Source organism: Aspergillus lentulus (assembly GCF_001445615.1).
Source record: "Aspergillus lentulus DNA, contig: Alt09, strain: IFM 54703, whole genome shotgun sequence".
NCBI classification, from domain to species: domain Eukaryota; kingdom Fungi; phylum Ascomycota; class Eurotiomycetes; order Eurotiales; family Aspergillaceae; genus Aspergillus; species Aspergillus lentulus.
Genome location: NW_028322117.1, coordinates 2,782,567 through 2,803,841, shown reverse-complemented (window position 1 = coordinate 2,803,841; position 21,275 = coordinate 2,782,567). Strand labels below are relative to the sequence as shown.

Below are 21,275 nucleotides of genomic sequence, written 5' to 3'. Positions count from 1 at the left end.
AGGCGACGCAGTGTTATGAAGATGAGGGGTAAATGTCGTCAAATTCTCGGACGGCGATAAGAGCGTATTCGAAACTTGAGATTGAGCAGCCTCTCAGAGATGAAAATCCATTGTTCTCCGAAGATGGGAAAGCGTTGCGAATCACAATCGGTTGGTTGTGGTGTCAGCTAAAGGAGGGGCGTAGACATGCGAAAGGGGGACAGATTGCGGAACACTGAATATGAATATCACATCGCTTCTGTCAAAGGAAAGAAGAACCCATCAAAGAAGATGAACGAGAGGGGCAAGAGAATTCAACTAAACAGCATAAAATGAGAGATCAACGCTTGCACAACAAAGGAAGAATATAAACGAGGATGAGAACAAAAAGAGGAGGGTGGACGAGAGAGATCGGGGAATCGTGGTCAACGGAGCTTAAGCTACTGGATGGAAGGCCGGGGACTCAGGCAGGGAATTGACAGCCATAACACTGAGGCGCTCAAGGTCTCAAGCTACTGGCTCCCAACAAGGAATCTAGGCATGCTGCTGTGCTACGTACAGGAGTCCTACTCTGACGAAGGAATCGCCTTTTCTCTCTTGCGATGGAGAAAACGTGATTTATTTTTCAGATTCTTTCCTAATCTTTACAAGATCAGCTCCAAAAGGTTCGAGACACTATCTTCACAGTTATTTAATGTTGTCCTTAACCACGAAATGAGGTTCGCGGATGTGGGGGAGGATCTGGAACCTCAGGCCCAAAGGCACCAAATTCCTTGGCTCGAGATAACAAAAGGATCGTCAATCAGCGGAGGAGCTGCAATACTTACGACATCTTGATATCCATTATTTCTGTCCGGGGCGCTCACAGCTGATGTACATCATTGACGATATGCTTGACAGGTTTGTAAACAGAGAGACATAGACATCACCTAAATGACAAAGTTCAGTCGCGCCTAAATCAGGTGAAAGTAAAACGATGGCTTAGTAACTCACCTGTACCGCGTAACTAGTCAACTAGCGATTAGATAGGCTTTGTGTACAGTCAGCAGCTGAACCCTCCAACTTCAAATGGCTAGGTTCAACATCACGGCGTCAGCCTAGAAATCATCTCACTATGACGGCTAATTTCAAGGGTTAATCAAATTGGGTAACAACATTACCCTAATATTCTTCGATTTCAACATCTGATGGGGGTTTCCTAACTTCAGCTCGATTCCTCTCTCGGCGCTCCCTGCTTCTCCGCTCATCGAGTATTCCGTGACCTATCTACCTATTTTCTGCACACTTTCGGCGCTCCCTTCCCTGACGGAGCTCCAAAAGGCTCCTATCTTTATGCGCAGTTGATCGCAATCTTGCGATTGGCATATTCCCGAGTGTTGGCTGGTGGCGTGTCCATGCTCCTACTCCTCTAAGCGCTGATCCTGTCATTGCCGATTCACGATCATCGAAAGTCAATCCGGATAAGATTCCACGCTCCTGAAGATGCCTGCAGACTATACGTCCACTGCTCGGGCTCTATCTCTTCCAATGTCGCCTGCAGAATCCCTGTCGCCGGCCGAAGAAGATACACAGCCATTATGGAGCCATCTGTCCTCCAGTAGACGCAATACGGCCAGTCCCTCTGCCAGGGAATCAACTGGTCTCCGTGATCAAGTCGTCAATCAAACCACGAAGATGCTGCGACGTACCAAAAAGACATGGCGGAGACTAACATTTTGGCAGAGAATTGGGGCTATTGGAGCAGCTTTGCTTGCCATCTTCCTAGGATTGGCATTCATGATCTTCACGGGACAAGTGTTCTTCTGGCTGGGGCCTGTAGCTGAAAAATGGGAACAGTCATGGCTTGCATTTTTCGTCCTCTGGCTGTGCGTTTTCTTCGTTTCTTTCCCACCATTGGTAGGTTGGTCCACGTTTGGAACGATAGCTGGTTTCATTTTTGGCATATGGAAAGGGTAGGCTGATTTATTTTTCTGCTTTATTTGATCGATTACTCTGAACCTAGACCTAACACATATCTTAGCTGGATCCTCTATGCCACTGCAACCGTGCTCGGATCAACATGTTCTTTCATCGTGTCGCGGACGATCCTATCGAAATTTGTGAACCGCATGATGGAACGGGACAAACGATTCGCTGCTCTCGCGTTGACACTCAAGTACGATGGACTTAAACTCTTGTGCATGATTCGCCTATGCCCCCTACCGTATTCTGTCTGCAATGGTGCCGTCTCGACCTTTCCGACGGTCCATCCTTTGATGTATGGACTTGCGACTGCTCTCATCACACCCAAGTTGCTTGTCCCGGCTTTCATTGGAAGTAGGATTCGGATTCTTTCCGAGAAAAACGAGGAGATGAGCGCCGGGTCCAAGGCTGTGAACATCTGTAGTATTATTCTTACCATTGGAATTGGTATCTTTACAGGCTGGTATATATACAGGAGGTAAGTTTCCCTGGGCATTGACACTGCCTTGACTCTCCCAGAGGCTAACAACTATGGTTATAGGACGTTGGCTCGAGCCAAAGAGTTGGAAGCCAAAGAGAGAGCAGATATACGGAGATCGTTACAAGCCGACCATGCTGCTCACCGTCCCCATGGTTCTTTCTCCGAAGACCCAGATGTCAACACTGCTGCCGCTACACTCGCTCGCGATGAGGAGGAAAGGATCGGGTTCAACGACTTTGATGATGACAACGTCGATCTTGTTATTGACGACGAGAGCGGCAGCGAGAATTCGCCAAATCTCACGAAAAAGCAGTTCCAGGGACCCTATAGGGACGAACTCACGGACAATGATTCAGACGTTTTCGGGGATGGCGATGGACCTGACAATCAGATGTTCCGTCTCCATACACACGTGCGATCGGGCTGAGACCTGTCACGCTGTCCAGGAGTCATATCTTCACGATGATATACCTGCCTTATGATGTACACACACTGTTATTAGTATAGACCTGCCAATTAAAGCCATGTCACGACGTCCTCTCGCGCGCGTAGTGCCGTTGCTGCATAAAGAGAGGACATCAGACACAGTTCAAGAGCTCAAGACGCTCAAATTTCGCTTGGTTCAGACGTAGCAGGTGAGCCTTTTCTAAGCCCTAGTTGTGCTCTAAACGGCACACGCAAGGTGAGAAGCGCCTATCAAATCACTGGTGTTACTGGCCTGGGGCTTGCAATGCTCTTTTATGTAAGGAAAAGACAAAAACAATGCTTGCATAAGTAACATTGCTAGTTCCAGACATGCATCTGATTAACAACCCCAGGAGGAAGACTGTGAAATGGCCATTCTGAGCCGATTGATGATGAGAAGAAGAGAGAGACTGTAGAATGCGGCTTTCCTCCTTCAGACTGAGAAATACGCTGGGTTCGCCCGAAGCTCCCGTCCAGCACCATCAAGTCTCCCTGCTAAAACCACATTTGCAGTGAGAACATCGAAGCATCGTGCACAGCCTTTGTATTACTATTACTCTCTGTTAAAGCACGTCCTAAAGCAAGTCCTTCGATGAACTTGTTCGTCTCCATTCAATATCTTTGTAAACTAGATCGAAGGGCGTGCGTTCTGTGATGACCTAAGATCATACTTTTCTGTCGACCCGCAGTGTTGTACGATCTATCTCGCCTCAAGGTAAGATGAAACCGAGTACATATGTTCTTGCGATACGAAACATCTTTGTCTTTGTTTAGAACCCTGATGTGGATGAATCAGTCCGCTCTGACTATCTCCTAGGAAGTATCATACTTTGCACTATTCCAAGAACCCTTTCCCTCTGTTTCGGCGCCCTCTAAGTGGACCCACCATGGATGGAAATCCTGACATCTAATATCGCCATATTCGTCTTGGAAAGGGAAGAGGAGCTTGTTTTCGACACCTAACAATATTCGGCTTTCATCTGAATTGGTGGAAGCCTATCTGGTTAATATCAAGTTTCAAGTGGTCCCGTCCAATGTCCATCAAACCCCTTGTTAGCGAGGATGGAGACTACCGCATCTATGGGACTGCAGGGTCTGAATGGGCTGTCGTACGATTTATCACAATTTGACCATTACTTATCTCAGGCAACTTCATACGTCAATGGTAACCAACACTTGCAGTATCCTTCGTTATTAAATGAAACAATACCTGGAACTGGTGACCAGTCAGAGCCTCCGGCGAAGCGGCTTCGCCGCTCTCCTTCGTGCAATGAATTGAATCAATCGAATGGCGAGACATCCAGTCCCGCCGCGATTATCGATCCATCAACAAGGCCTCAAGATGGCAATGGAGTTCTCGATAGAGTCGCTGGTGGATCTGAGAGCACTGATTCTGTGACACACGACTTAAATGAGGATACGAGTAATATACTTAGTGGCTCGGCTACCTCCGTGTCATTGATCTATGAACCCAGTCAGAAAGACTCAACTCCACCGTCAACTGTCAACAATGTGCCGTTCTCGTCTTCTATTTCGTCTGACTTCAAAGGGCTCAGTGGCAGTGCAGACTATGCCAGATATCGGCCAAGGTCGTCCATACCTTCTAAGCTCACAGCTGCCGTTTACGCTCAGCAGTGTGTTACCGCAGCGTATGCATGCAGACTCAATCCCTACTCTCTACACAAGAAGGAACAGGAAGCATTACAGGATCATCTGTGCCATCTGCATGTCACAGCTTATCTGAATATACGAAACGGGATCCTACGCCTCTGGACGCGAAACCCGATGGTCAGTGTCACAAAAGACGAGGCTCTAGGCTGTGCCAAAGACTACCGGTGGATGGGATTGGCTTCGTTTGCCTACGAATGGCTTGTACGGAATGGATACATCAACTTTGGTTGCGTTGAAATACCACCGGCTCTAGTTGCCCCTAGAAAAGGAAGACGCAAGGACGGCCCCGTCATTGTTGTAATTGGGGCTGGAATGGCAGGCCTGGGTTGCGCAAGACAATTGGAAGGGCTCTTCAAGCAATACCATGATACGTTGACATCACCGCGGGTTGTCGTATTGGAGGGAAGGCGGAGAATCGGAGGCCGTATATATTCTCACCCTCTACGGAGTCTTCAGTCGTCGAAATTGGCCCCAGGATTTTTGCCCAAGGCGGAAATGGGTGCGCAAATCATCGTCGGTTTCGAGCATGGAAATCCATTGGACCAGATAATTCGTGGGCAGTTGGCGCTACCCTATCACTTGTTACGTGATATATCGACTATCTACGATATTGACGGCTCGGCGGTCGATGAAGTTCAGGACGCCATGGATGAACGGCTGTATATTGATGTTCTTGACCGCTCCGGACTCTACCGTCACAACGCTGTTATTGTACCTACCGCCGAAGGAGACAGGGGATTGATAGACTCTGGTCGCGACTTAACAATGAGCGACGGTCTCACCGTAAGACAATACGAAGAGGCACGGGCCGCAGGTACCGTTGAACTTTTGTTCCCCAATAAAAAGGTGCGACGAGGCGTGGGCCACAAAACAGCGGACATAAAAGCAACTGTGCCCCCTGCGCCGACCGATCTTGGTCCTACAGAAGAGCAGCCCGCAGCTCTTGCTTGTCAAGCCATGGGATGGAAGCTGAGGGATGGGGTCTCCGCAACAGCATCCCTGAACTTAGATCCTGTTGCCAAAGCGTCAGGGTCGCCGACTCTGGGCGCTGTAATGGACGAGGGGGTCAAACAATATCAACGCATGCTTCCTCTTACACCCAAGGATATGCGATTGATCAACTGGCATTTTGCAAACTTGGAATACGCGAACGCTACCAACATCGGCAAACTCAGTCTCTCTGGCTGGGACCAAGATTTGGGCAACGAATTCGAAGGCGAGCATTCACAGGTCATAGGCGGCTATCAACAGGTACCTTATGGCTTGTGGTCGTTGCCCACGAAACTCGACGTTCGAACGAACAAGATCGTGAGCAAGATCGCCTATGACTCGACGGGCTCGGGGAAGCGGAAAACAGTGGTTCATTGTGAAGACGGCGAATCGTTCGTTGCAGATAAAGTTGTCTTCACGGGGTCACTTGGTGTCTTGAAGCATGCCTCTATAGAATTCTCGCCGCCTCTTCCTGATTGGAAGCGTGGAGCTATAGAAAGGCTCGGTTTCGGGGTCATGAACAAAGTAATACTCGTATTCGAAGAACCCTTCTGGGATACCGAGAGAGACATGTTCGGACTGCTACGTGAGCCCAAGAATCGAGACAGCATGGTACAGGAGGACTATGCTGCCAATCGAGGCCGATTCTATCTCTTCTGGAACTGCATGAAAACAACAGGCCTCCCAGTTCTGATCGCCCTGATGGCTGGCGACGCAGCGCACCAGGCGGAGTGCACACCTGACGGGGAGATCATTGCAGAGGTGACGAGTCAGCTTCGGAATGTCTTCAAGCATGTCGCGGTACCTGATCCATTAGAGACCATCATCACGCGGTGGGCAACTGACAGATTCACTCGGGGAAGCTACTCCTACGTAGCTGCGCAGGCACTACCGGGTGACTATGACCTGATGGCAAAGCCAATTGGCAACCTACACTTCGCAGGAGAGGCCACGTGCGGCACCCACCCGGCCACCGTCCACGGGGCCTATCTCTCCGGTCTGCGAGCTGCATCAGAGATTATAGAGTCCGTCCTCGGACCTATAGAGATCCCAAACCCGTTGGTTCCCGAAAAGGGCAAGACAATCGAACTGGGCACACCAGTAGCAACGGCGCAAAAGAAAAAGGAAGCACATTTCTCAAACGGGTTCTCCGCCCCCGTTTCCACATCCGCAGATCCCACCGACGCATCGGCGCCCGCACGATCAAACAACTCCTTCTCCGGCGACACCGCTCTGCGACAAGCCTACGAACAAGCCATGTGGACAGCCATCCACGCCGAGCTCGGCCCGCCTGAACCCCGACCGGCGCGAACAGGCCTCAACCCTTTTCTCCTCTACCAGAAGGACTACTGGGGTAAAGCCCGCGCGCAATGCGACGAAGCCAAACAAGCCACGACCAAGGACCCGAATGCCAAAGCCGCGCGCGACGAAATCCGCCAGGCGTTGGGCCTCATGTGGCGGCAGGCCAGCGAAGAGGAAAAACGGCCGTATATCGAACAGACGGAGGTCAACCGGCAGACTAACACGGAGATCTGGGATCGCTGGAAGCAGAATACGAAGGAGTGGGAACGGAAGTCGCTCGAGGTCAAGGAGCGGTGGTGCGCGGCCAATCCGTTCGAGTCGTGGCGGCCGCCGGCGAAGAGGTGATGCCTAGACCCACGTATGAGTTACAGTTTATCTTTTTATGTTAGGGGAACATGGGTACGAAGGGGCTGGCGCTGGAAATGTGCTAAATATGATCTGGGTCTTCCTACTAATACTGAGACAAGCGTTTTAGCTATGTAACAAACAGTATTCTCCTAGACTCCTGCAGACAGAATTGATACTAGTCCGCATTGCTCAAGCAGGATTTTGTGGATATCAAGTGCGGTCTTTCCCATTGCACACGATGTACCGAGATCTAAGTCTGAAGTCCAGCTTTGGGATTAAGTCTATGTCTATTCTATTTGTAGAAGTAGATTCCCAGAAACGATCTCATCTCAATCCGGAGTGAGTCCCTGTATATGGTGGGACAGAAAAAGAGTCATTAGGAAAGTTGCAATAAACGCTGAAAGTCTAATGGGAAGAGCCAACGCGTCCATGAGGATCATAGAAAGAGGATATATCAAGATGATATGTCGAGGCAGATGAACAGGGAGAGTGCACAAGGCGTGGCGAAGTGGCGTGGAGAAGGCGAGGAGGATAGTTAGATGCGATGATTCACTTAGAGAAGAGGGTTCGACTTGTATTCTGGAACGGCGCCATTGGGGTCCTTCTTGACTTCACCGTTGACCTCCTGAACGGCGGGCTGGACGGTGGAGTTATCGGCGGACTTCTGAGCGGATACGGCGACGGGCTCTTCCTCGGGGCCCTCGGCTTCAGCAATGAACTTTTCGGCCTCGAGAGCAGCAATGCAACCGGATCCTGATGAAGGCAGTTAGTATTACAATCAAGCAGAAACTCGGAATCGGTGGTCACAAACCTGCACTGGTGATAGCCTGGCGGTAACGCTTGTCCTGCACGTCACCACAAGCAAACACACCCTCGCGGCTGGTGTAGCTGGTGCCTGGCTTGGTGATGATGTATCCATCCTCGTCGAGGTCGATCTGACCCTTAACGAGGGCGGTGGCGGGGTCGTGACCAACAGCATAGAAGAGACCGTTGGCGTCGACAACCTCCTCCTCGCCGGTAACGGTGTTCTTGACTCTCAAGTGAGTCATCAGGCCGTTGGCCTTCTTCTCTCCCAGCACCTCGGTGGCAACGGTATTGAAACGGACGGTCACCTTGGGGTGAGCCAGCAGACGGTTGGCCATCGCCTTGCTGGCACGAAGTTTGTCACGACGGACGAGCACGGTGACGCTGCTGCCGTACTTGGCCAGGAACATGGCCTCTTCGGCAGCCGAGTCACCCCCACCAATCACGTACAGGGGCTTGTTGCGGAAAATGGGCACCGCACCGTCACAGACAGCGCAGGCGCTGATTCCATTCTGCCAGTAGGTCTCTTCGCCAGGCAAGTTGAGGCGACGAGCATTGGCACCGGTCGCGATGATGACGGCATCCGCAGTACAAGCGGGCTCGTTATCAGGGCCATCGTTCCATTCTGTCCATAGCTTGAAAGGTTTCGAGGACAGGTCGAGTCGGGAGATAGTCTCGGTGATCACCTCTGTGCCGAACCGGATGGACTGCTTGCGCATGTTCTCCATGAGCTCTGCGCCACCAATGCCATCGGGGAACCCGGGGAAGTTCTCGATGTCGGTGGTAGTGGTGAGCTGGCCGCCAGCGGCCGTTCCATTGGCCAGCATACCCTCATAGAGAACAGGCTTGAGTTCCGCTCTCGAAAGATAGATAGCTGCGGTGTGGGCAGCCGGGCCGGAGCCGATAACTATTAAAGGACAGCACGTCAGTAAAACGGCTACAACCGACAAAGCAGACAGTTGACATCGTTGGGTTGCAAGAGGGGTAGATACTTACTGACAACTTTTGTGTGCACCATTCTGGAAGCGGAGGTTGTATTGACGCGCAACGGCGTCGATAGCGAATTTGATAGAACCGAGGTAGGCGGGGAAGACTTTTGATGTAGTGAGGACGCAGCAGCGGCAGTCAGTCCAAGAGAGGATCGCAGAGAAGAGGAAATCCGACGAAAGGCGAAGGAAAACAGTTTGACGGTTTTTGTGAAAACTAAGGGGAAAAGAGTTTATCGGGGAGAAGGGGCAAAAAGGGGAGGTCTTAAGCCAACTCAAAATCAGGAATTGATCGGGGCTGAAGAAAGAGAACGAAGGATAAATGGCGAAAGGAAGAAGAGGGGCTCAAGTATCGAAATCTGGTCTGGTTCGGTATTAGTGATGGTGATTCTCATGCGGTTGGTTATGCAGTTCTTTTATGGTGGGGATGGAACAAAAAAGTGGATCGACGGATTTGATTGATAATAAATGATGTGATCCAAGCACGAACGGCGACGGATGAAATAGGTTAATAACAGAGGAACAACTTGCCTGAGAGAAGCTTTCGGTAATTCCTCGCAAGACACTTGTTGATAATCTCTCGGCGACCGAAATTCTGCCCAGCATGAGATCATCCAGAGCGTCGATTCTTAGGAATCAACCCCCGGCGAGACCAGGTCACGTGCCCATGCTTAGCAAGCGAACTGGCCGAGACCTTTTCTTTATTATCGCCATCACCATCCCGATTGCAGGAAGAATACTGCTGCAACCTACATGACTGGTTCATAGAACGGCTATCTGATAGCCGATTCCATTTTCTTGTCTCTGTTTTCTGTCTCACAAGGTCATTCGTGCACATACGAAGTACTGGGGCTGTTGCTGGCGGTTGCTATCTCGGCTTCTCGAAGCATCTGGATATCTGATCCAATCCACCTCATTACCTAAGCATGTCTTCATAAATGCATGGGCGATAACATGGAGCCTCGATTATCATCAAATGAAGACCTCCAAGACCTTGCATGGGACAATCAATTATGTACAAAATAACAAGTTTAGGGAGCACATGTCAAGCGTGAAAAATTCATAAGGCATTCAATCGTCAAGAATCATGAAAGGTCATCGGAAGTTCATACCAATCGTCCAAACCACTTCTTCTTCCGCTTCATAGTCTCCTCCGGCCAATCATAGTCGGGCCCCGGTACTGATGCATGTGCTGGTGCATGACCCCTGTGGCCCATTTTCTCCGGCAGCCTCTCACCAGGCTCATCGAGATCACTTCCCGCATAGCCTTCTTCGTAGTCAGGGTCGTCATCGTAATCAGTATCCTCCACATCACCAGGGACATCCTTGGCGAAGCCACGCTCTTTCTTACGCCCTACAGCCAACCATTTCTTCCAACCTTTGGCAACCGGGTTGGCGGGGGGATCGTATTCAGCGCCTTCATAACGCAGCACGGGCACAAGAAGCTTATACGGCGTCGTGATACCTGATGGATCTTGTGGGTTGAGCTCCAGGTTGAGCGTGATAGCTAGACCCTTCTCCAGATTGACGTATGCGCCTACACCGTCGTCGCCCCTTTTCGCAGTTTTCTTGGCAGCCTTCTGGCTCAAACTCGTAGGGCGACGGTGGAAGGGGCCTGGGCGAAATTCTGGTGCAGGACCAGGGAAATAGCCGCCTTCGGCATCAGTGGGAGGAAATGGTCCGTCCATACTCGTACCGCGACCAGGTGCATCTCCAAGATTAAAATCTTTTGTCGGTGGGGGCCCACGCAGGGAGAGCCGTCGCAGTAAACCACCCTGAGGCCTATCACCTCGCCCTAAGGACAGAGTTCTCTGCAGTTTACCCGGACGCCGCTCCTCAGCCGGTGGAGGTCCACGCAGCGAGAGCTGTCGCAGCAAACCACCCTGAGGTCTGTCACCTCGTCCTAAGGACAGAGTCCTCTGCAGTATACCCGGACGCGGCTCCTCAGCCAGTGGAGGGCCCTCTTCGGATTCCGGTGTACCTGGAGGTGTGGAGCCTATCTTCAGTCAGAGAGACTGATATTTCGTGAAGAATGGAACATCGGCTCACCGGGTTGATACTCACGGATTGCGCACCAATTTCGGCGAGGAAGCAAGCGCTTGTTGTTACGCGGCTTGTTGTTGACGTCGTGTGTGAAGATGGGGATCATGTCTTCATCTGTGTTCGTGTCCAAGTGGTGAACGTGGTTGCGCTTGTTCAGCATATCCGATACCATTTCGGTTTCTGGCATGTCTGCAATCGCAGAAGATATGACATTCGGCATGTATCGGTAATCCTTGTCTTTGGGCAGGTTTAGTTTAGGATTGGAGTAGAATTGTCCGATGGCTGCCAGATGGACATCGCCGCTGAAGCGTCATGTTAGCTTCTGCCAACATTCGCTGACCAGGAGTAGATTCTCACCTCAAGATAGTCACCCGAACCGACTTTTCTGCTGCAAGGTCTTGGAGGTCCTCAAGCAGATAGGTCCGTTCGGCTTTGTGGTGTTTAGCCGTCCAGTGATCGTCGAATATCTCTACTTTGCTGCCGTTCTTGTTTACGAAGCCTCCGAAAAGCCCAGCCTTCCCCAGCGATTTGCGACTATTGAGAATGTTTTTGAGCATTGCCTGTTTAAAATGTCAATAAACCCATATCACGGTGGGTCTACGGGGTACGAACCATTCTTGGATATGCGACGGGAACGCTCGAGAGCACTATCAGATGCTTGGTTTCTCCACGGACAATCTCACGGTGGCACCGGTCCCAGATCAAATCACACGTCTGCTCGCTGAGTATCTCGTCACTCTGAGAGATTGGTCAGCATCTACCCTTTTCCTGTCCGCCAGGAAAGCACATTTTTCTTACCAGTCGCTCCGTCCTGCAATCCAACCCCAGAAAAGCTACTTCCTTGCCCATAGACATGAACACGTTTCGACTTCGCTGGTTGATATAGGGTCCCAGCTGCGCACCAAGCAGCCAGCTAGGCTCATCTGCTTCCGTCTCTTCAGTCACGCTGTGATGCTGGAAGAGCAGATAGTACTTGAACGCTATTCTACCCAGTCCCGAAATCACCGGTGTAGCCATGAACTCGTCCGGATACGAACCGAAACCTTCAATGATGTCGTGATCGTTCCAGATATTGACCATTGGGATTTGGGAATTGGCCAGTGAGAAAAGGCCCTGGGAAAACCAAGCCGAGTAGTTCTCGAGGTAGAAGCTCTCTATCTCAGCTCGAAATTCTGGGTCAAATGGCATGTCGTACTTGTCAGTCAGGTTCTTTACCTTGATCCATTCTTGAAATCGGGGCGATTCCACCATAACTTTGTCGTTGAAGATCTGGTCACCGCCCCCGATCATGACGTGGAAAGGGCGAGTCTGATGCTCATTCAATACGTCGCGCCAGAGAGGATCAGGACCGCAGAATCTGTTGGAATCAACTCCTAGGCTGAAACCATTGCAGCTATGGAACATAATGTTCATAGACTGCCCTCTGGCCGGTACCCAGAATCCCAGGGCCGGTCCGTGGTTCAAGCGGTATGCGATTCGTTGTTGCGTCTCGCCTAGTTCTATTTCAATGTTGAACCTCCAGAATGTGACATCTCGAGCTGAGTCGGCGTACAAGCGTGCTCCGGGAATTTCTTTGTATGCTCCCACTGTTTCTCCGTCCACTGGGTGAAGCCTGTTGGCGGGAATCGACTGCTTGACGCCGTCACTGCTATAGTCCAGGTTACTGGGGGACATCTCATAGATTCCATCGTCATTCTCCACGAATGACAAATCCATTCCTTCCTCGGTATGGTCGATTGGCTTGACATAAAGCGGCCTGCCGTCCCTACCCAGCTTCATGAGACCTGCCGTGGGATCGACGTACTCTGGTGCAAGCTGAGCGCCACTGACTTCGACAGGTGGAGGCGGTAGGAGATCCATCGGCTGAGAAAATAACCTCAGAGTGGGCGGTGGCTCATAGGAAGAGCGTGAGTCTTTGGTGACGATCATAATACTACCTCTCCAAGTCTCCTTGTCGAAAGGGCCGTTTGGTCCGTCAATACTGACTCGTTTCAGTCCTGTGTAGCGGAGCAGAGGGCCGCATTTCAGGAAGATAGGAGGCTGAAAGCTCTTATTCTCTGCATGGTTCCCATGGTTAGTACACCGAAAAAGAGAAAAGAGAATACGGACCGGATAAATGAAGGAGTCCTCAAATACTGGTAGAACCACTGACCTGTCAACTTCTGAGCTGGCTTCTGATAAGCGCTCGGGAGAGCTCTGCTCTTCCTGCGATTACTGCCACCACCTTCCCACCAGGCTTTGCTTCGATCAACGTCGAGAAGTTGGAAGTCGAAGTCCGAGGCACCCAGTCGAGCAACCGGTGCGTTCTTCCATTCCAAAAGTGGAGGAGGCGTTGGCGGAGGCACATTGAACGAAACAGTATTTCTCTTGGGCTTTGTGTGTGGACCTAATTCGTCCTGGGAAAGACCGTGCAGTACAGCGGGATGTGTATTTGTGATTAGCTGTTCCGGTTGCTGGGAAGCTATGCCTCGTGCATAAGGGTGATTTCCTCCACGCCCCATCTGGGGCGGTCGACTCTGTTGGACTCGAGCACCAGCATAGGGTTGCGGGTGTGCCATCTGTGCCACACTTGGCATTGCATGATCTTTCTGTGATGGCTCAGGTACCGCAGAGAAACGTCTCCCATCTCGAGACGGGTTAGGATCTCTCTTGGTGTTCAGGGCATGACCTCCGGGTCCGTTTGTCACCGACACAGATCTCCTGGGAACGCTACCGTGATTCAAAATTGGGCCCGCTAAGGGCTTTGAACTAATATTCGAGGCTTGCATCTCAGGAGCGACCGACAGGGCTGGTGGTCCTGGCTTTTGGGCGCTACACTTTGCCTGTTCTGGAACTCCCTGCTCACGGGGTATCGTCGCTTCGTGCCCCTTGTGAACAGCGTTCTGGCCAATGCTCTGTTTGGTCTTTTGGCTTCGATTATCCTGCTCTCCCTGGCCAACATCTCGCTGTGAGACCAATTGCTGAGGCATCCTACTTCCAATTGTGCCTGCAGTTGAGTTACCCTCTGCAGGCTGCGTGAGAGAGGCATTTCGATTCTCTGCCTCTATCTGTTGACGTGCCAACCTTTCTTTGAGCTTCATCTCGGCCTCCAAGACGCGCGCCCTTTTTTCCTCTTTGCTAATCCCATTCAATGTAACTTCGAGCTTCTGAAGAGGGGACCTATCTGGGGCGAAGTCATGCTGCTTATTCGTTGAAGACCGTAACGTGCTAGATCGACTCAGCGGCGATATTTGGTTGACAGAGTCTACAGGTGACGTCGCTTTGCCGTCCTCCATCTGCCTCGCTGATCCCGAGGCAGCAGCTTCTGGGTTGATCGGACGCCTCGTAGGTGCTCCATTTCCTTTAATGGAAGGAGGGGTGGATGTGAGATAATCTTCCGGTGGGATTATGTTACCCTCTGGGCGGTTCTGAGCTCGTGCAGAAAATGAACTGGAGACCTGTCTTCTCTGTGTTGCAGTAGAATTGCTGCGATAAGGATGCGACAGGCCATGGGAGATCTCTGGATTTCTTAACATGTGCTTGTCATCGTGCAAATAGTCCCTAGTGACAGTTCTGATATTATCATCATGATGCTGAGCTTCGTTGGGAGGCATCTGTTGAGGCGATATTGAGTCTCTATCGATAGGTCTTCGATAGCCTGCTGTAGCCATTTTGCGACTCAGTTATAGGCAGGAGCAAGTCTTAAGAATCCGTACTCGGGAGCATGATAATCAAGTGCCTAATCCTGAGTGACGATTGTCAGATTCGGCCCGAAGAGTTGTATAAGAGGGGTAGAACGAGTGCCAGTGCTACGAGAAATAAAGACATACCTCGAAAGTCAATTGCATGCGATTGACCTCTCACTTTAGGATTGTAATCGAGACCGAGAAAATGAATGTGTTGGCAATGATACTGTAGATAGGCGAATCAGTCAAGAATGAGGGAGTCTATGCTGGACCTGTACGCCTATTCGAAATTAAGTCTGAGCCCCGAGGCTGTGGAATGGCAGGACAAGTTCGGTGCTGGTCGTGATAATGAAGTATACAGATGTGGAGTATACAATGAAAACAATGGAGAATCTCAAGCACTTTACGGAAGGAAAAAAGAATGAAGGAAAAGAGGACAACGGGATGATCAGGTGAGAATGTGATATGGAGTAATGCACAATAATGATATTATCCCTCTTGCAAGTTCGATCGTGCAAGGCCAGGCAGGTATGGATTTAGATTAAACCTGGTGGCTGGCAACTTGATTTACTTGCCCAGCCCTCTTTCTTTTCTACTCCCTCGCCGCGCGGGGCTGTTAAACAGTTGGACTACGACCTGGACTTGGACCTGCAGCAGAATCAATCCTGCCAGGCACCACCGATCTTCTATTAAGGGATGTGTCTCCAATATTGTTGATCCTGGTTCGTGTCCGCAGCACTGCCTTATTTAAGAACGTGCTCAAGATATAGATAATGGGATTGGATAATCCGTATGCCACGCTGCTGTGACAGCTGCCCAATTCTATCCTAAGAATAACGATCCTGAGGCAGTCGGAGTATATACGTCAGCTCAATGATCCTAATTGAAGCTGAATATGCGCCAAAGAAAAAGGATAGTCGGTGCTCTACTACTGCTGCTACTAGGTTAGATTTGTGGTACCACAAATTTATAGAAGCACTCAAAGCATTCAAGCGTGAAGGTGGCATCGCCATATCCAGGGATTTTATGCAGCAGAGCGACAGTGGAGTTAAGGCTCTCGGCCACTTAGTCTTTGACAAGGACCTAAGCAGTCAGAACGTGGTTGTTCGGACTGGTTAAGATTCGAATGAGCTGCCTATAGAGGTTTATGATAGGTGATGGCCCACCTTCAATATATTTAGAGATGTATCTATTAATCTGCGGAATTAGTAGTAAGCAGGTAGCTTTCTTTCATCTGAAATCAATAAGAATTAATACAATCTGTATTTTAGCCTTCCGATAATCATTTTGGTGGTCGCATAACCGTCTCTTTGTCTTCTCTTCCTTAGCGGTGAAAGCCCCTTACTGTCTAGGCTACGGAGTGTTATGGCCCCCAATAGTGAGGTAGATCAGTCTGAATAAGGTGACACTTTGTAGTTAAAATAGACTCGAACTCCGCAACTACTACTATGTTTTCTCAGTCATCGACATTGACAAAGCTGGGGTTTTTATGAAGCAAGAACTGATATTCGAATTCTTCTTCTTCTTCTTCTTCTTATTAATATTATCGTTACTCTCCGAAGGTCCTCTCTCCGATACCTGAGCCTTCTGAGTGGATTTTGTCGACTTTCCGTTCATGGCAGCCAATTCGTTGTCCTTTATTCCGCCTCGCTGAGAGGACATTTTTCCTTTTGTTCAATAAGACGTCCTACGCATTCGAGATGCGATTTCTGGGGAGTATAGCTCTAGCCTTGAGCTTCATCTCTGCAACCTCTGCAAACGTCCAGCCTCGATCCTACGATACCCACGAGTTCTTCGCTCTCCACCTCGACGACTCCGCTTCGCCATCCCATGTCGCTCAGCTCCTGGGAGCTCGCCATGAAGGTCAAATCGGAGAACTGACAAACCATCACACATTCTCGATACCTCGGGAGAGCAGCTCAGACTTAGATGCGTTGCTGGAACGTGCACGTGCTGCGAGGAAGATTCGGCGGCGTTCGAGAGACGGTGCCACGTCGCAAGAGCAGGACAATGATGCACTGGGTGGGATCCTCTGGTCACAGAAGCTGGCGCCCAAGAAGCGTTTAGTGAAGCGAGTACCACCGTCCGAGAAGCCTGTGAGAGCGTTCCCGACCGGCAAAGAGGACCCCGTAGCTGCCCAGGCTCAGAAGCGAATCGCCTCTACGCTCGGGATTACGGATCCCATCTTTAATGGACAGTGGCACTTGTTTAATACTGTTCAGCTCGGTCATGATCTTAATGTTACTGGGGTATGGATGGAAGGTATAACTGGAAAAGGTGTCACTACGGCCGTGGTCGATGACGGATTGGATATGTACAGCAATGACCTTAAGCCGAACTACTTCCCCGAAGGCTCTTACGATTTCAACGACAACACCCCAGAACCTAGGCCACGACTTAGTGATGACAAGCATGGTACAAGATGCGCTGGTGAGATTGCAGCGGCGCGAAACGACGTTTGTGGAGTTGGCGTCGCATACGACAGCAGGGTTGCTGGAGTCCGGATTCTCTCCAAGGCTATCAACGACGCTGATGAGGCGACGGCCATCAACTTCGCCTATCAGCAAAACGATATTTTCTCGTGCTCTTGGGGTCCTCCCGATGATGGTGCGACTATGGAAGGTCCTGGCATTTTGATCAAGCGGGCCTTTGTCAATGGCGTCCAGAACGGTCGCGGCGGGAGGGGCTCGATATTCGTGTTTGCGGCTGGGAACGGTGCAAGCTTCGAGGATAATTGCAACTTCGACGGCTATACGAATAGCATCTACAGTATCACTGTGGGTGCTATTGATAGGGAAGGGAAACACCCTAGCTATTCCGAGTCATGCTCCGCACAGTTAGTGGTCGCTTACAGTAGTGGCTCGGGCGACGCAATCCACACCACTGACGTTGGAACTGACAAATGTTACTCTTTCCATGGTGGAACATCGGCGGCAGGACCTTTGGCCGCGGGGACGGTAGCACTGGCTCTCAGCGCTCGTCCAGAACTAACATGGCGCGATGCCCAATATCTCATGGTGGAAACAGCCGTCCCGATTCATGAAGACGATGGTAGCTGGCAGGTCACCAAGGCTGGAAGGAAGTTCAGTCATGACTGGGGCTATGGCAAAGTCGATGCGTACGCCCTGGTTCAGAAGGCCAAGACCTGGGAGCTAGTGAAGCCGCAAGCCTGGTTCCACTCCCCTTGGCTCCGTGTACAGCACGAAGTCCCTCAAGGCGACCAGGGTCTAGCCAGTTCGTACGAGGTGACTGGGCAGATGATGAAGAACGCGAACATTGCGAGGTTGGAGCATGTTACTGTGACCATGAATGTCAATCATACACGCCGTGGTGATCTTAGCGTTGAGCTACGCAGTCCAGAAGGCATTGTCAGCCATCTGAGCACCACAAGGAAGTCGGATAATGAAAAAGCGGGCTATGTCGACTGGACTTTCATGACTGTTGCTCATTGGTAAGGAGCCTTTCCCCTACAGTTGGCGATTCCAGATTTCTAACCACTTTTTCTTCCCTGCAGGGGTGAGTCGGGCGTGGGAAGATGGACTGTAATTGTCAAAGATACCATTGTGAATGAGTTCACCGGAGAGTTCATTGATTGGCGACTGAATCTCTGGGGAGAGGCTATCGACGGCGCCAACCAAAAGCCTCATCCCTTTCCCGATGAGCATGACGATGATCACAGCATCGAGGATGCTATTGTGGCTACCACCAGCGTGGAAACAGGACCTACCAAGACGGGTGCCCCCGACTCCACGGACGACACCATCAATCGTCCTGTGAACGCAAAGCCCATCGAAACTCAGACACCGTCACCCGCCGAAACGACCGCAACCGAACTAGCTCCACCCGCCGAGACTAGGCCGGCCGCCACGGTCACATCTTCTCCCACACCTACTACTGCGTCGGACAGCTTCTTGCCCAGCTTCATGCCCACATTCGGGGCTTCCAAGAGGACGCAGATCTGGATCTATGCCGCCATCGGCTCCATTATTGTGTTCTGTATTGGTCTGGGGGTCTACTTCCAGGTCCAGCGACGCAAGCGCATTCTCAATAACCCCCGTGACGACTATGATTTCGAAATGATCGAGGACGAGGACGCGCTCCACGGCGGCAACGGGCGTTCGGGTCGCACTCAGCGCCGGGGTGGCGAGCTGTACAATGCCTTTGCAGGAGAAAGCGATGAGGAGGAGCCTTTGTTCAGCGACGAGGATGATGAGCCTTACAGAGACAGGGTTCTAAGTGAGGATCGTCTCCGCGACAACTCAAGCGATGACCGTAGTCTGAGACACGGTGACCACTGATGCATTTATCCTTTTGTTTACTGTGGAAAATCCCTTTTTGATTTTTTCTGTTTCCGTACTATTAGGCGTTTCGATGCATCTTCAATGCGATTCAGCCTGATGCCGAAGAAAGATCTGTATATAATCATCTTCTGAAGAACAATAAGTCAGTCATGAACATAATTTGGAGATAATACATGGCCAGCAGTAACTATAAGATTGACGGTAGTTTTGGCAGATGGAGCCGTAATCATGGATAAACTCGACGGCTGGATGGTTGGATGTTCCTCCAGCCTTGGCCGATGACGCCGTGGTTCTCCAGCTCCCCGGCTGCTCCACCAAGCTGGTTGATGGCTCCTCCGCAACTCTCCATCATCAGCTACCACCAACCAGCACCCGATAGGATATATTCCATATTTCTCGTTTGTCATCCTTCTCTGGATACCGATAGTATCTCAGCTCTGTGTTCATCGGATCCATCAAACAGTGTCGGTGCAACAACGCCGTAAGCCAAGACACCGCCGGACGGCAGCCCCTCGATGGATCAGCACGACGACTTTGATAGCGTCTCGTGGAGACAGGACCCGGAGAGCGACATCTCTCGACCCACCACATCAGGGACAGATGCGGAGGAGTCGCAAGGATACAATCATGATACCAATGGCAAGCGGAGGATGAGCTCAGTTCACGAAGACCCGCCTCAGGCCGGGCCGCTGGCAGACGCCGTGGACCTGGCGGGTATCGGGGATGGGATACTGGAATGTCGAGTCGATTCCCCTTTGAAAGAGAACGATGGAACTAAGGACGCGTACATTTCGTATCTCGTCACTACACATGTGGGTTACTTTTTCCTGATCAGTGGGCCTGTGCCCATTTGCTGGCTGCCTGGCTGGAGATGCATGCGAACGGGGTATTGACAAGACATAATATGCAGACCGATTTCAAGTCCTTTCAGAAACCAGACTTTGCTGTGCGGAGGCGATTTACCGATTTCTATTTTCTGTACAGGACGCTTTACCGGGAATATCCTGCCTGCGCGGTCCCGCCGCTCCCAGAGAAGCATAAGATGGAGTACGTGACGGGAGATCGGTTCGGGCCGGAGTTCACCACTCGTCGCGCTTGGTCGTTACATCGGTTCTTGAAGCGCCTGGCATTGCACCCTGTCCTTCGTCGAGCTCCGTTGCTCGCTATTTTCCTCGAATCGCCAGACTGGAATGCGCACATGCGACTGCACTCTACCCGCACCTCGACGGGTAACTCGGATGGTAGCGGCACGGGGATATTCGACAACTTCACGGACACATTTGTCAATGCATTCACAAAGGTTCACAAGCCAGACCGTCGATTCATCGAGGTCAAGGAGAAGGCCGACAAGCTAGATGAGGATCTCAACCATGTTGAGAAGATCGTTGCCCGAGTAGCGCGCCGGGAGAGCGATCTCGAGGCAGACTATAACGATCTTGCGACGCAATTCCGGAAGCTTGTGCCCCTCGAGCCGGATGTCGAGGTCCCGCTACAGATCTTCGCGGCATCGGTGGAGGAGACGGCGCGGGGCTTCAAGACGCTCAAAGACCATACGGATCAGAACTATCTGGGCTCTCTACGGGATATGGAAGCATACATTGTCTCCGTCAAAGCCCTCCTCAAGACTCGCGAGCAGAAACAACTCGACTTTGAAGCGCTGGTCGATTATCGCAACAAAGCGGTGGCTGAGCGGGACTCGCTTGCCGCCAACCCATCTTCCTACTACGCCTCTAACCCTCTAACTTCATCGCCTGCCTCATTCATCCGCTCAAAGATGGAAGACATGCGCGGGGTCGACCACGAACAGTCGCGTCGGGAGCGTGTCCGGAAGCTGGAGCTACGCATCGACGAGCTCACTCGCGAGGTGGAGTCGGCCAAGACCACATCAGAGATGTTCGATGAGGAAGTTGTCCGCGAAGTAGCCGACTTTGAACGGATAAAGGCGGTTGAGTTTCGAGATACGCTGGGGGCTCTTGCTGAAAAGCACATCGACTTTTTCCAGGGCGTGATAAACACTTGGGAAAGATTCGTTGCTGAAATGGAAGGCGACCTTGATAACGATCCGGAAACGTCGGAACATGGTCGCGGGGAGGGAGTGGCAGCGTAGAGCAAAGGGGGAACTGCGAAAGTACTGGACAGGTCTTTCATTACTTTGTTTACTTCGTTACTTTACAAGGCAGCGATTCGTGTTACTTGGTAAACACCGGGGGGCGTGTTTTCTTCTCTAATCAATGACAGCTCTTGCGGCGGTATAGTTTGGTAGTTATCATTCAGTCCC

General features: G+C 51.1%; 5 protein-coding genes across 5 annotated transcripts; 3 read left to right on the top strand and 2 right to left on the bottom strand.

Moving 5' to 3' along the window:
* Positions 1 to 1,461: 1,461 nt before the first annotated feature.
* On the top strand, positions 1,462 to 2,849 carry ALT_5736 (TVP38/TMEM64 family protein; the record flags this gene model as incomplete). Its single annotated transcript, XM_033554490.1, has 3 exons — positions 1,462 to 1,931; positions 2,000 to 2,419; positions 2,483 to 2,849. The coding sequence occupies 3 exons, from the start codon at positions 1,462 to 1,464 to the stop codon at positions 2,847 to 2,849; spliced, it is 1,257 nt and encodes a 418-aa protein (XP_033410381.1).
* A 1,100-nt stretch (positions 2,850 to 3,949) lies between these two features.
* On the top strand, positions 3,950 to 7,195 carry aof2 (putative lysine-specific histone demethylase Aof2; the record flags this gene model as incomplete). Its single annotated transcript, XM_033554491.2, has 1 exon — positions 3,950 to 7,195. One exon carries the CDS (start codon positions 3,950 to 3,952, stop codon positions 7,193 to 7,195), a length of 3,246 nt encoding a protein of 1,081 aa, XP_033410382.2.
* Positions 7,196 to 7,751: 556 nt separating this feature from the next.
* trr1 (thioredoxin-disulfide reductase TRR1) lies at positions 7,752 to 9,020 on the bottom strand (the record flags this gene model as incomplete). The annotated part of the gene is made up of 3 exons (XM_033554492.2): positions 7,752 to 7,951; positions 8,010 to 8,909; positions 8,999 to 9,020. 3 exons carry the CDS (start codon positions 9,018 to 9,020, stop codon positions 7,752 to 7,754), a joined length of 1,122 nt encoding a protein of 373 aa, XP_033410383.2.
* Positions 9,021 to 10,094: 1,074 nt separating this feature from the next.
* On the bottom strand, positions 10,095 to 14,681 carry ALT_5733 (uncharacterized protein YGR266W; the record flags this gene model as incomplete). The annotated part of the gene is made up of 6 exons (XM_033554493.2): positions 10,095 to 10,984; positions 11,038 to 11,333; positions 11,389 to 11,591; positions 11,644 to 11,769; positions 11,830 to 13,088; positions 13,184 to 14,681. The coding sequence occupies 6 exons, from the start codon at positions 14,679 to 14,681 to the stop codon at positions 10,095 to 10,097; spliced, it is 4,272 nt and encodes a 1,423-aa protein (XP_033410384.2).
* Positions 14,682 to 16,396: 1,715 nt separating this feature from the next.
* On the top strand, positions 16,397 to 21,104 carry kexB (kexin kexB; the record flags this gene model as incomplete). The annotated part of the gene is made up of 4 exons (XM_033554496.2): positions 16,397 to 18,147; positions 18,211 to 18,983; positions 19,484 to 19,809; positions 19,908 to 21,104. 4 exons carry the CDS (start codon positions 16,397 to 16,399, stop codon positions 21,102 to 21,104), a joined length of 4,047 nt encoding a protein of 1,348 aa, XP_033410387.2.
* Positions 21,105 to 21,275: the final 171 nt, after the last annotated feature.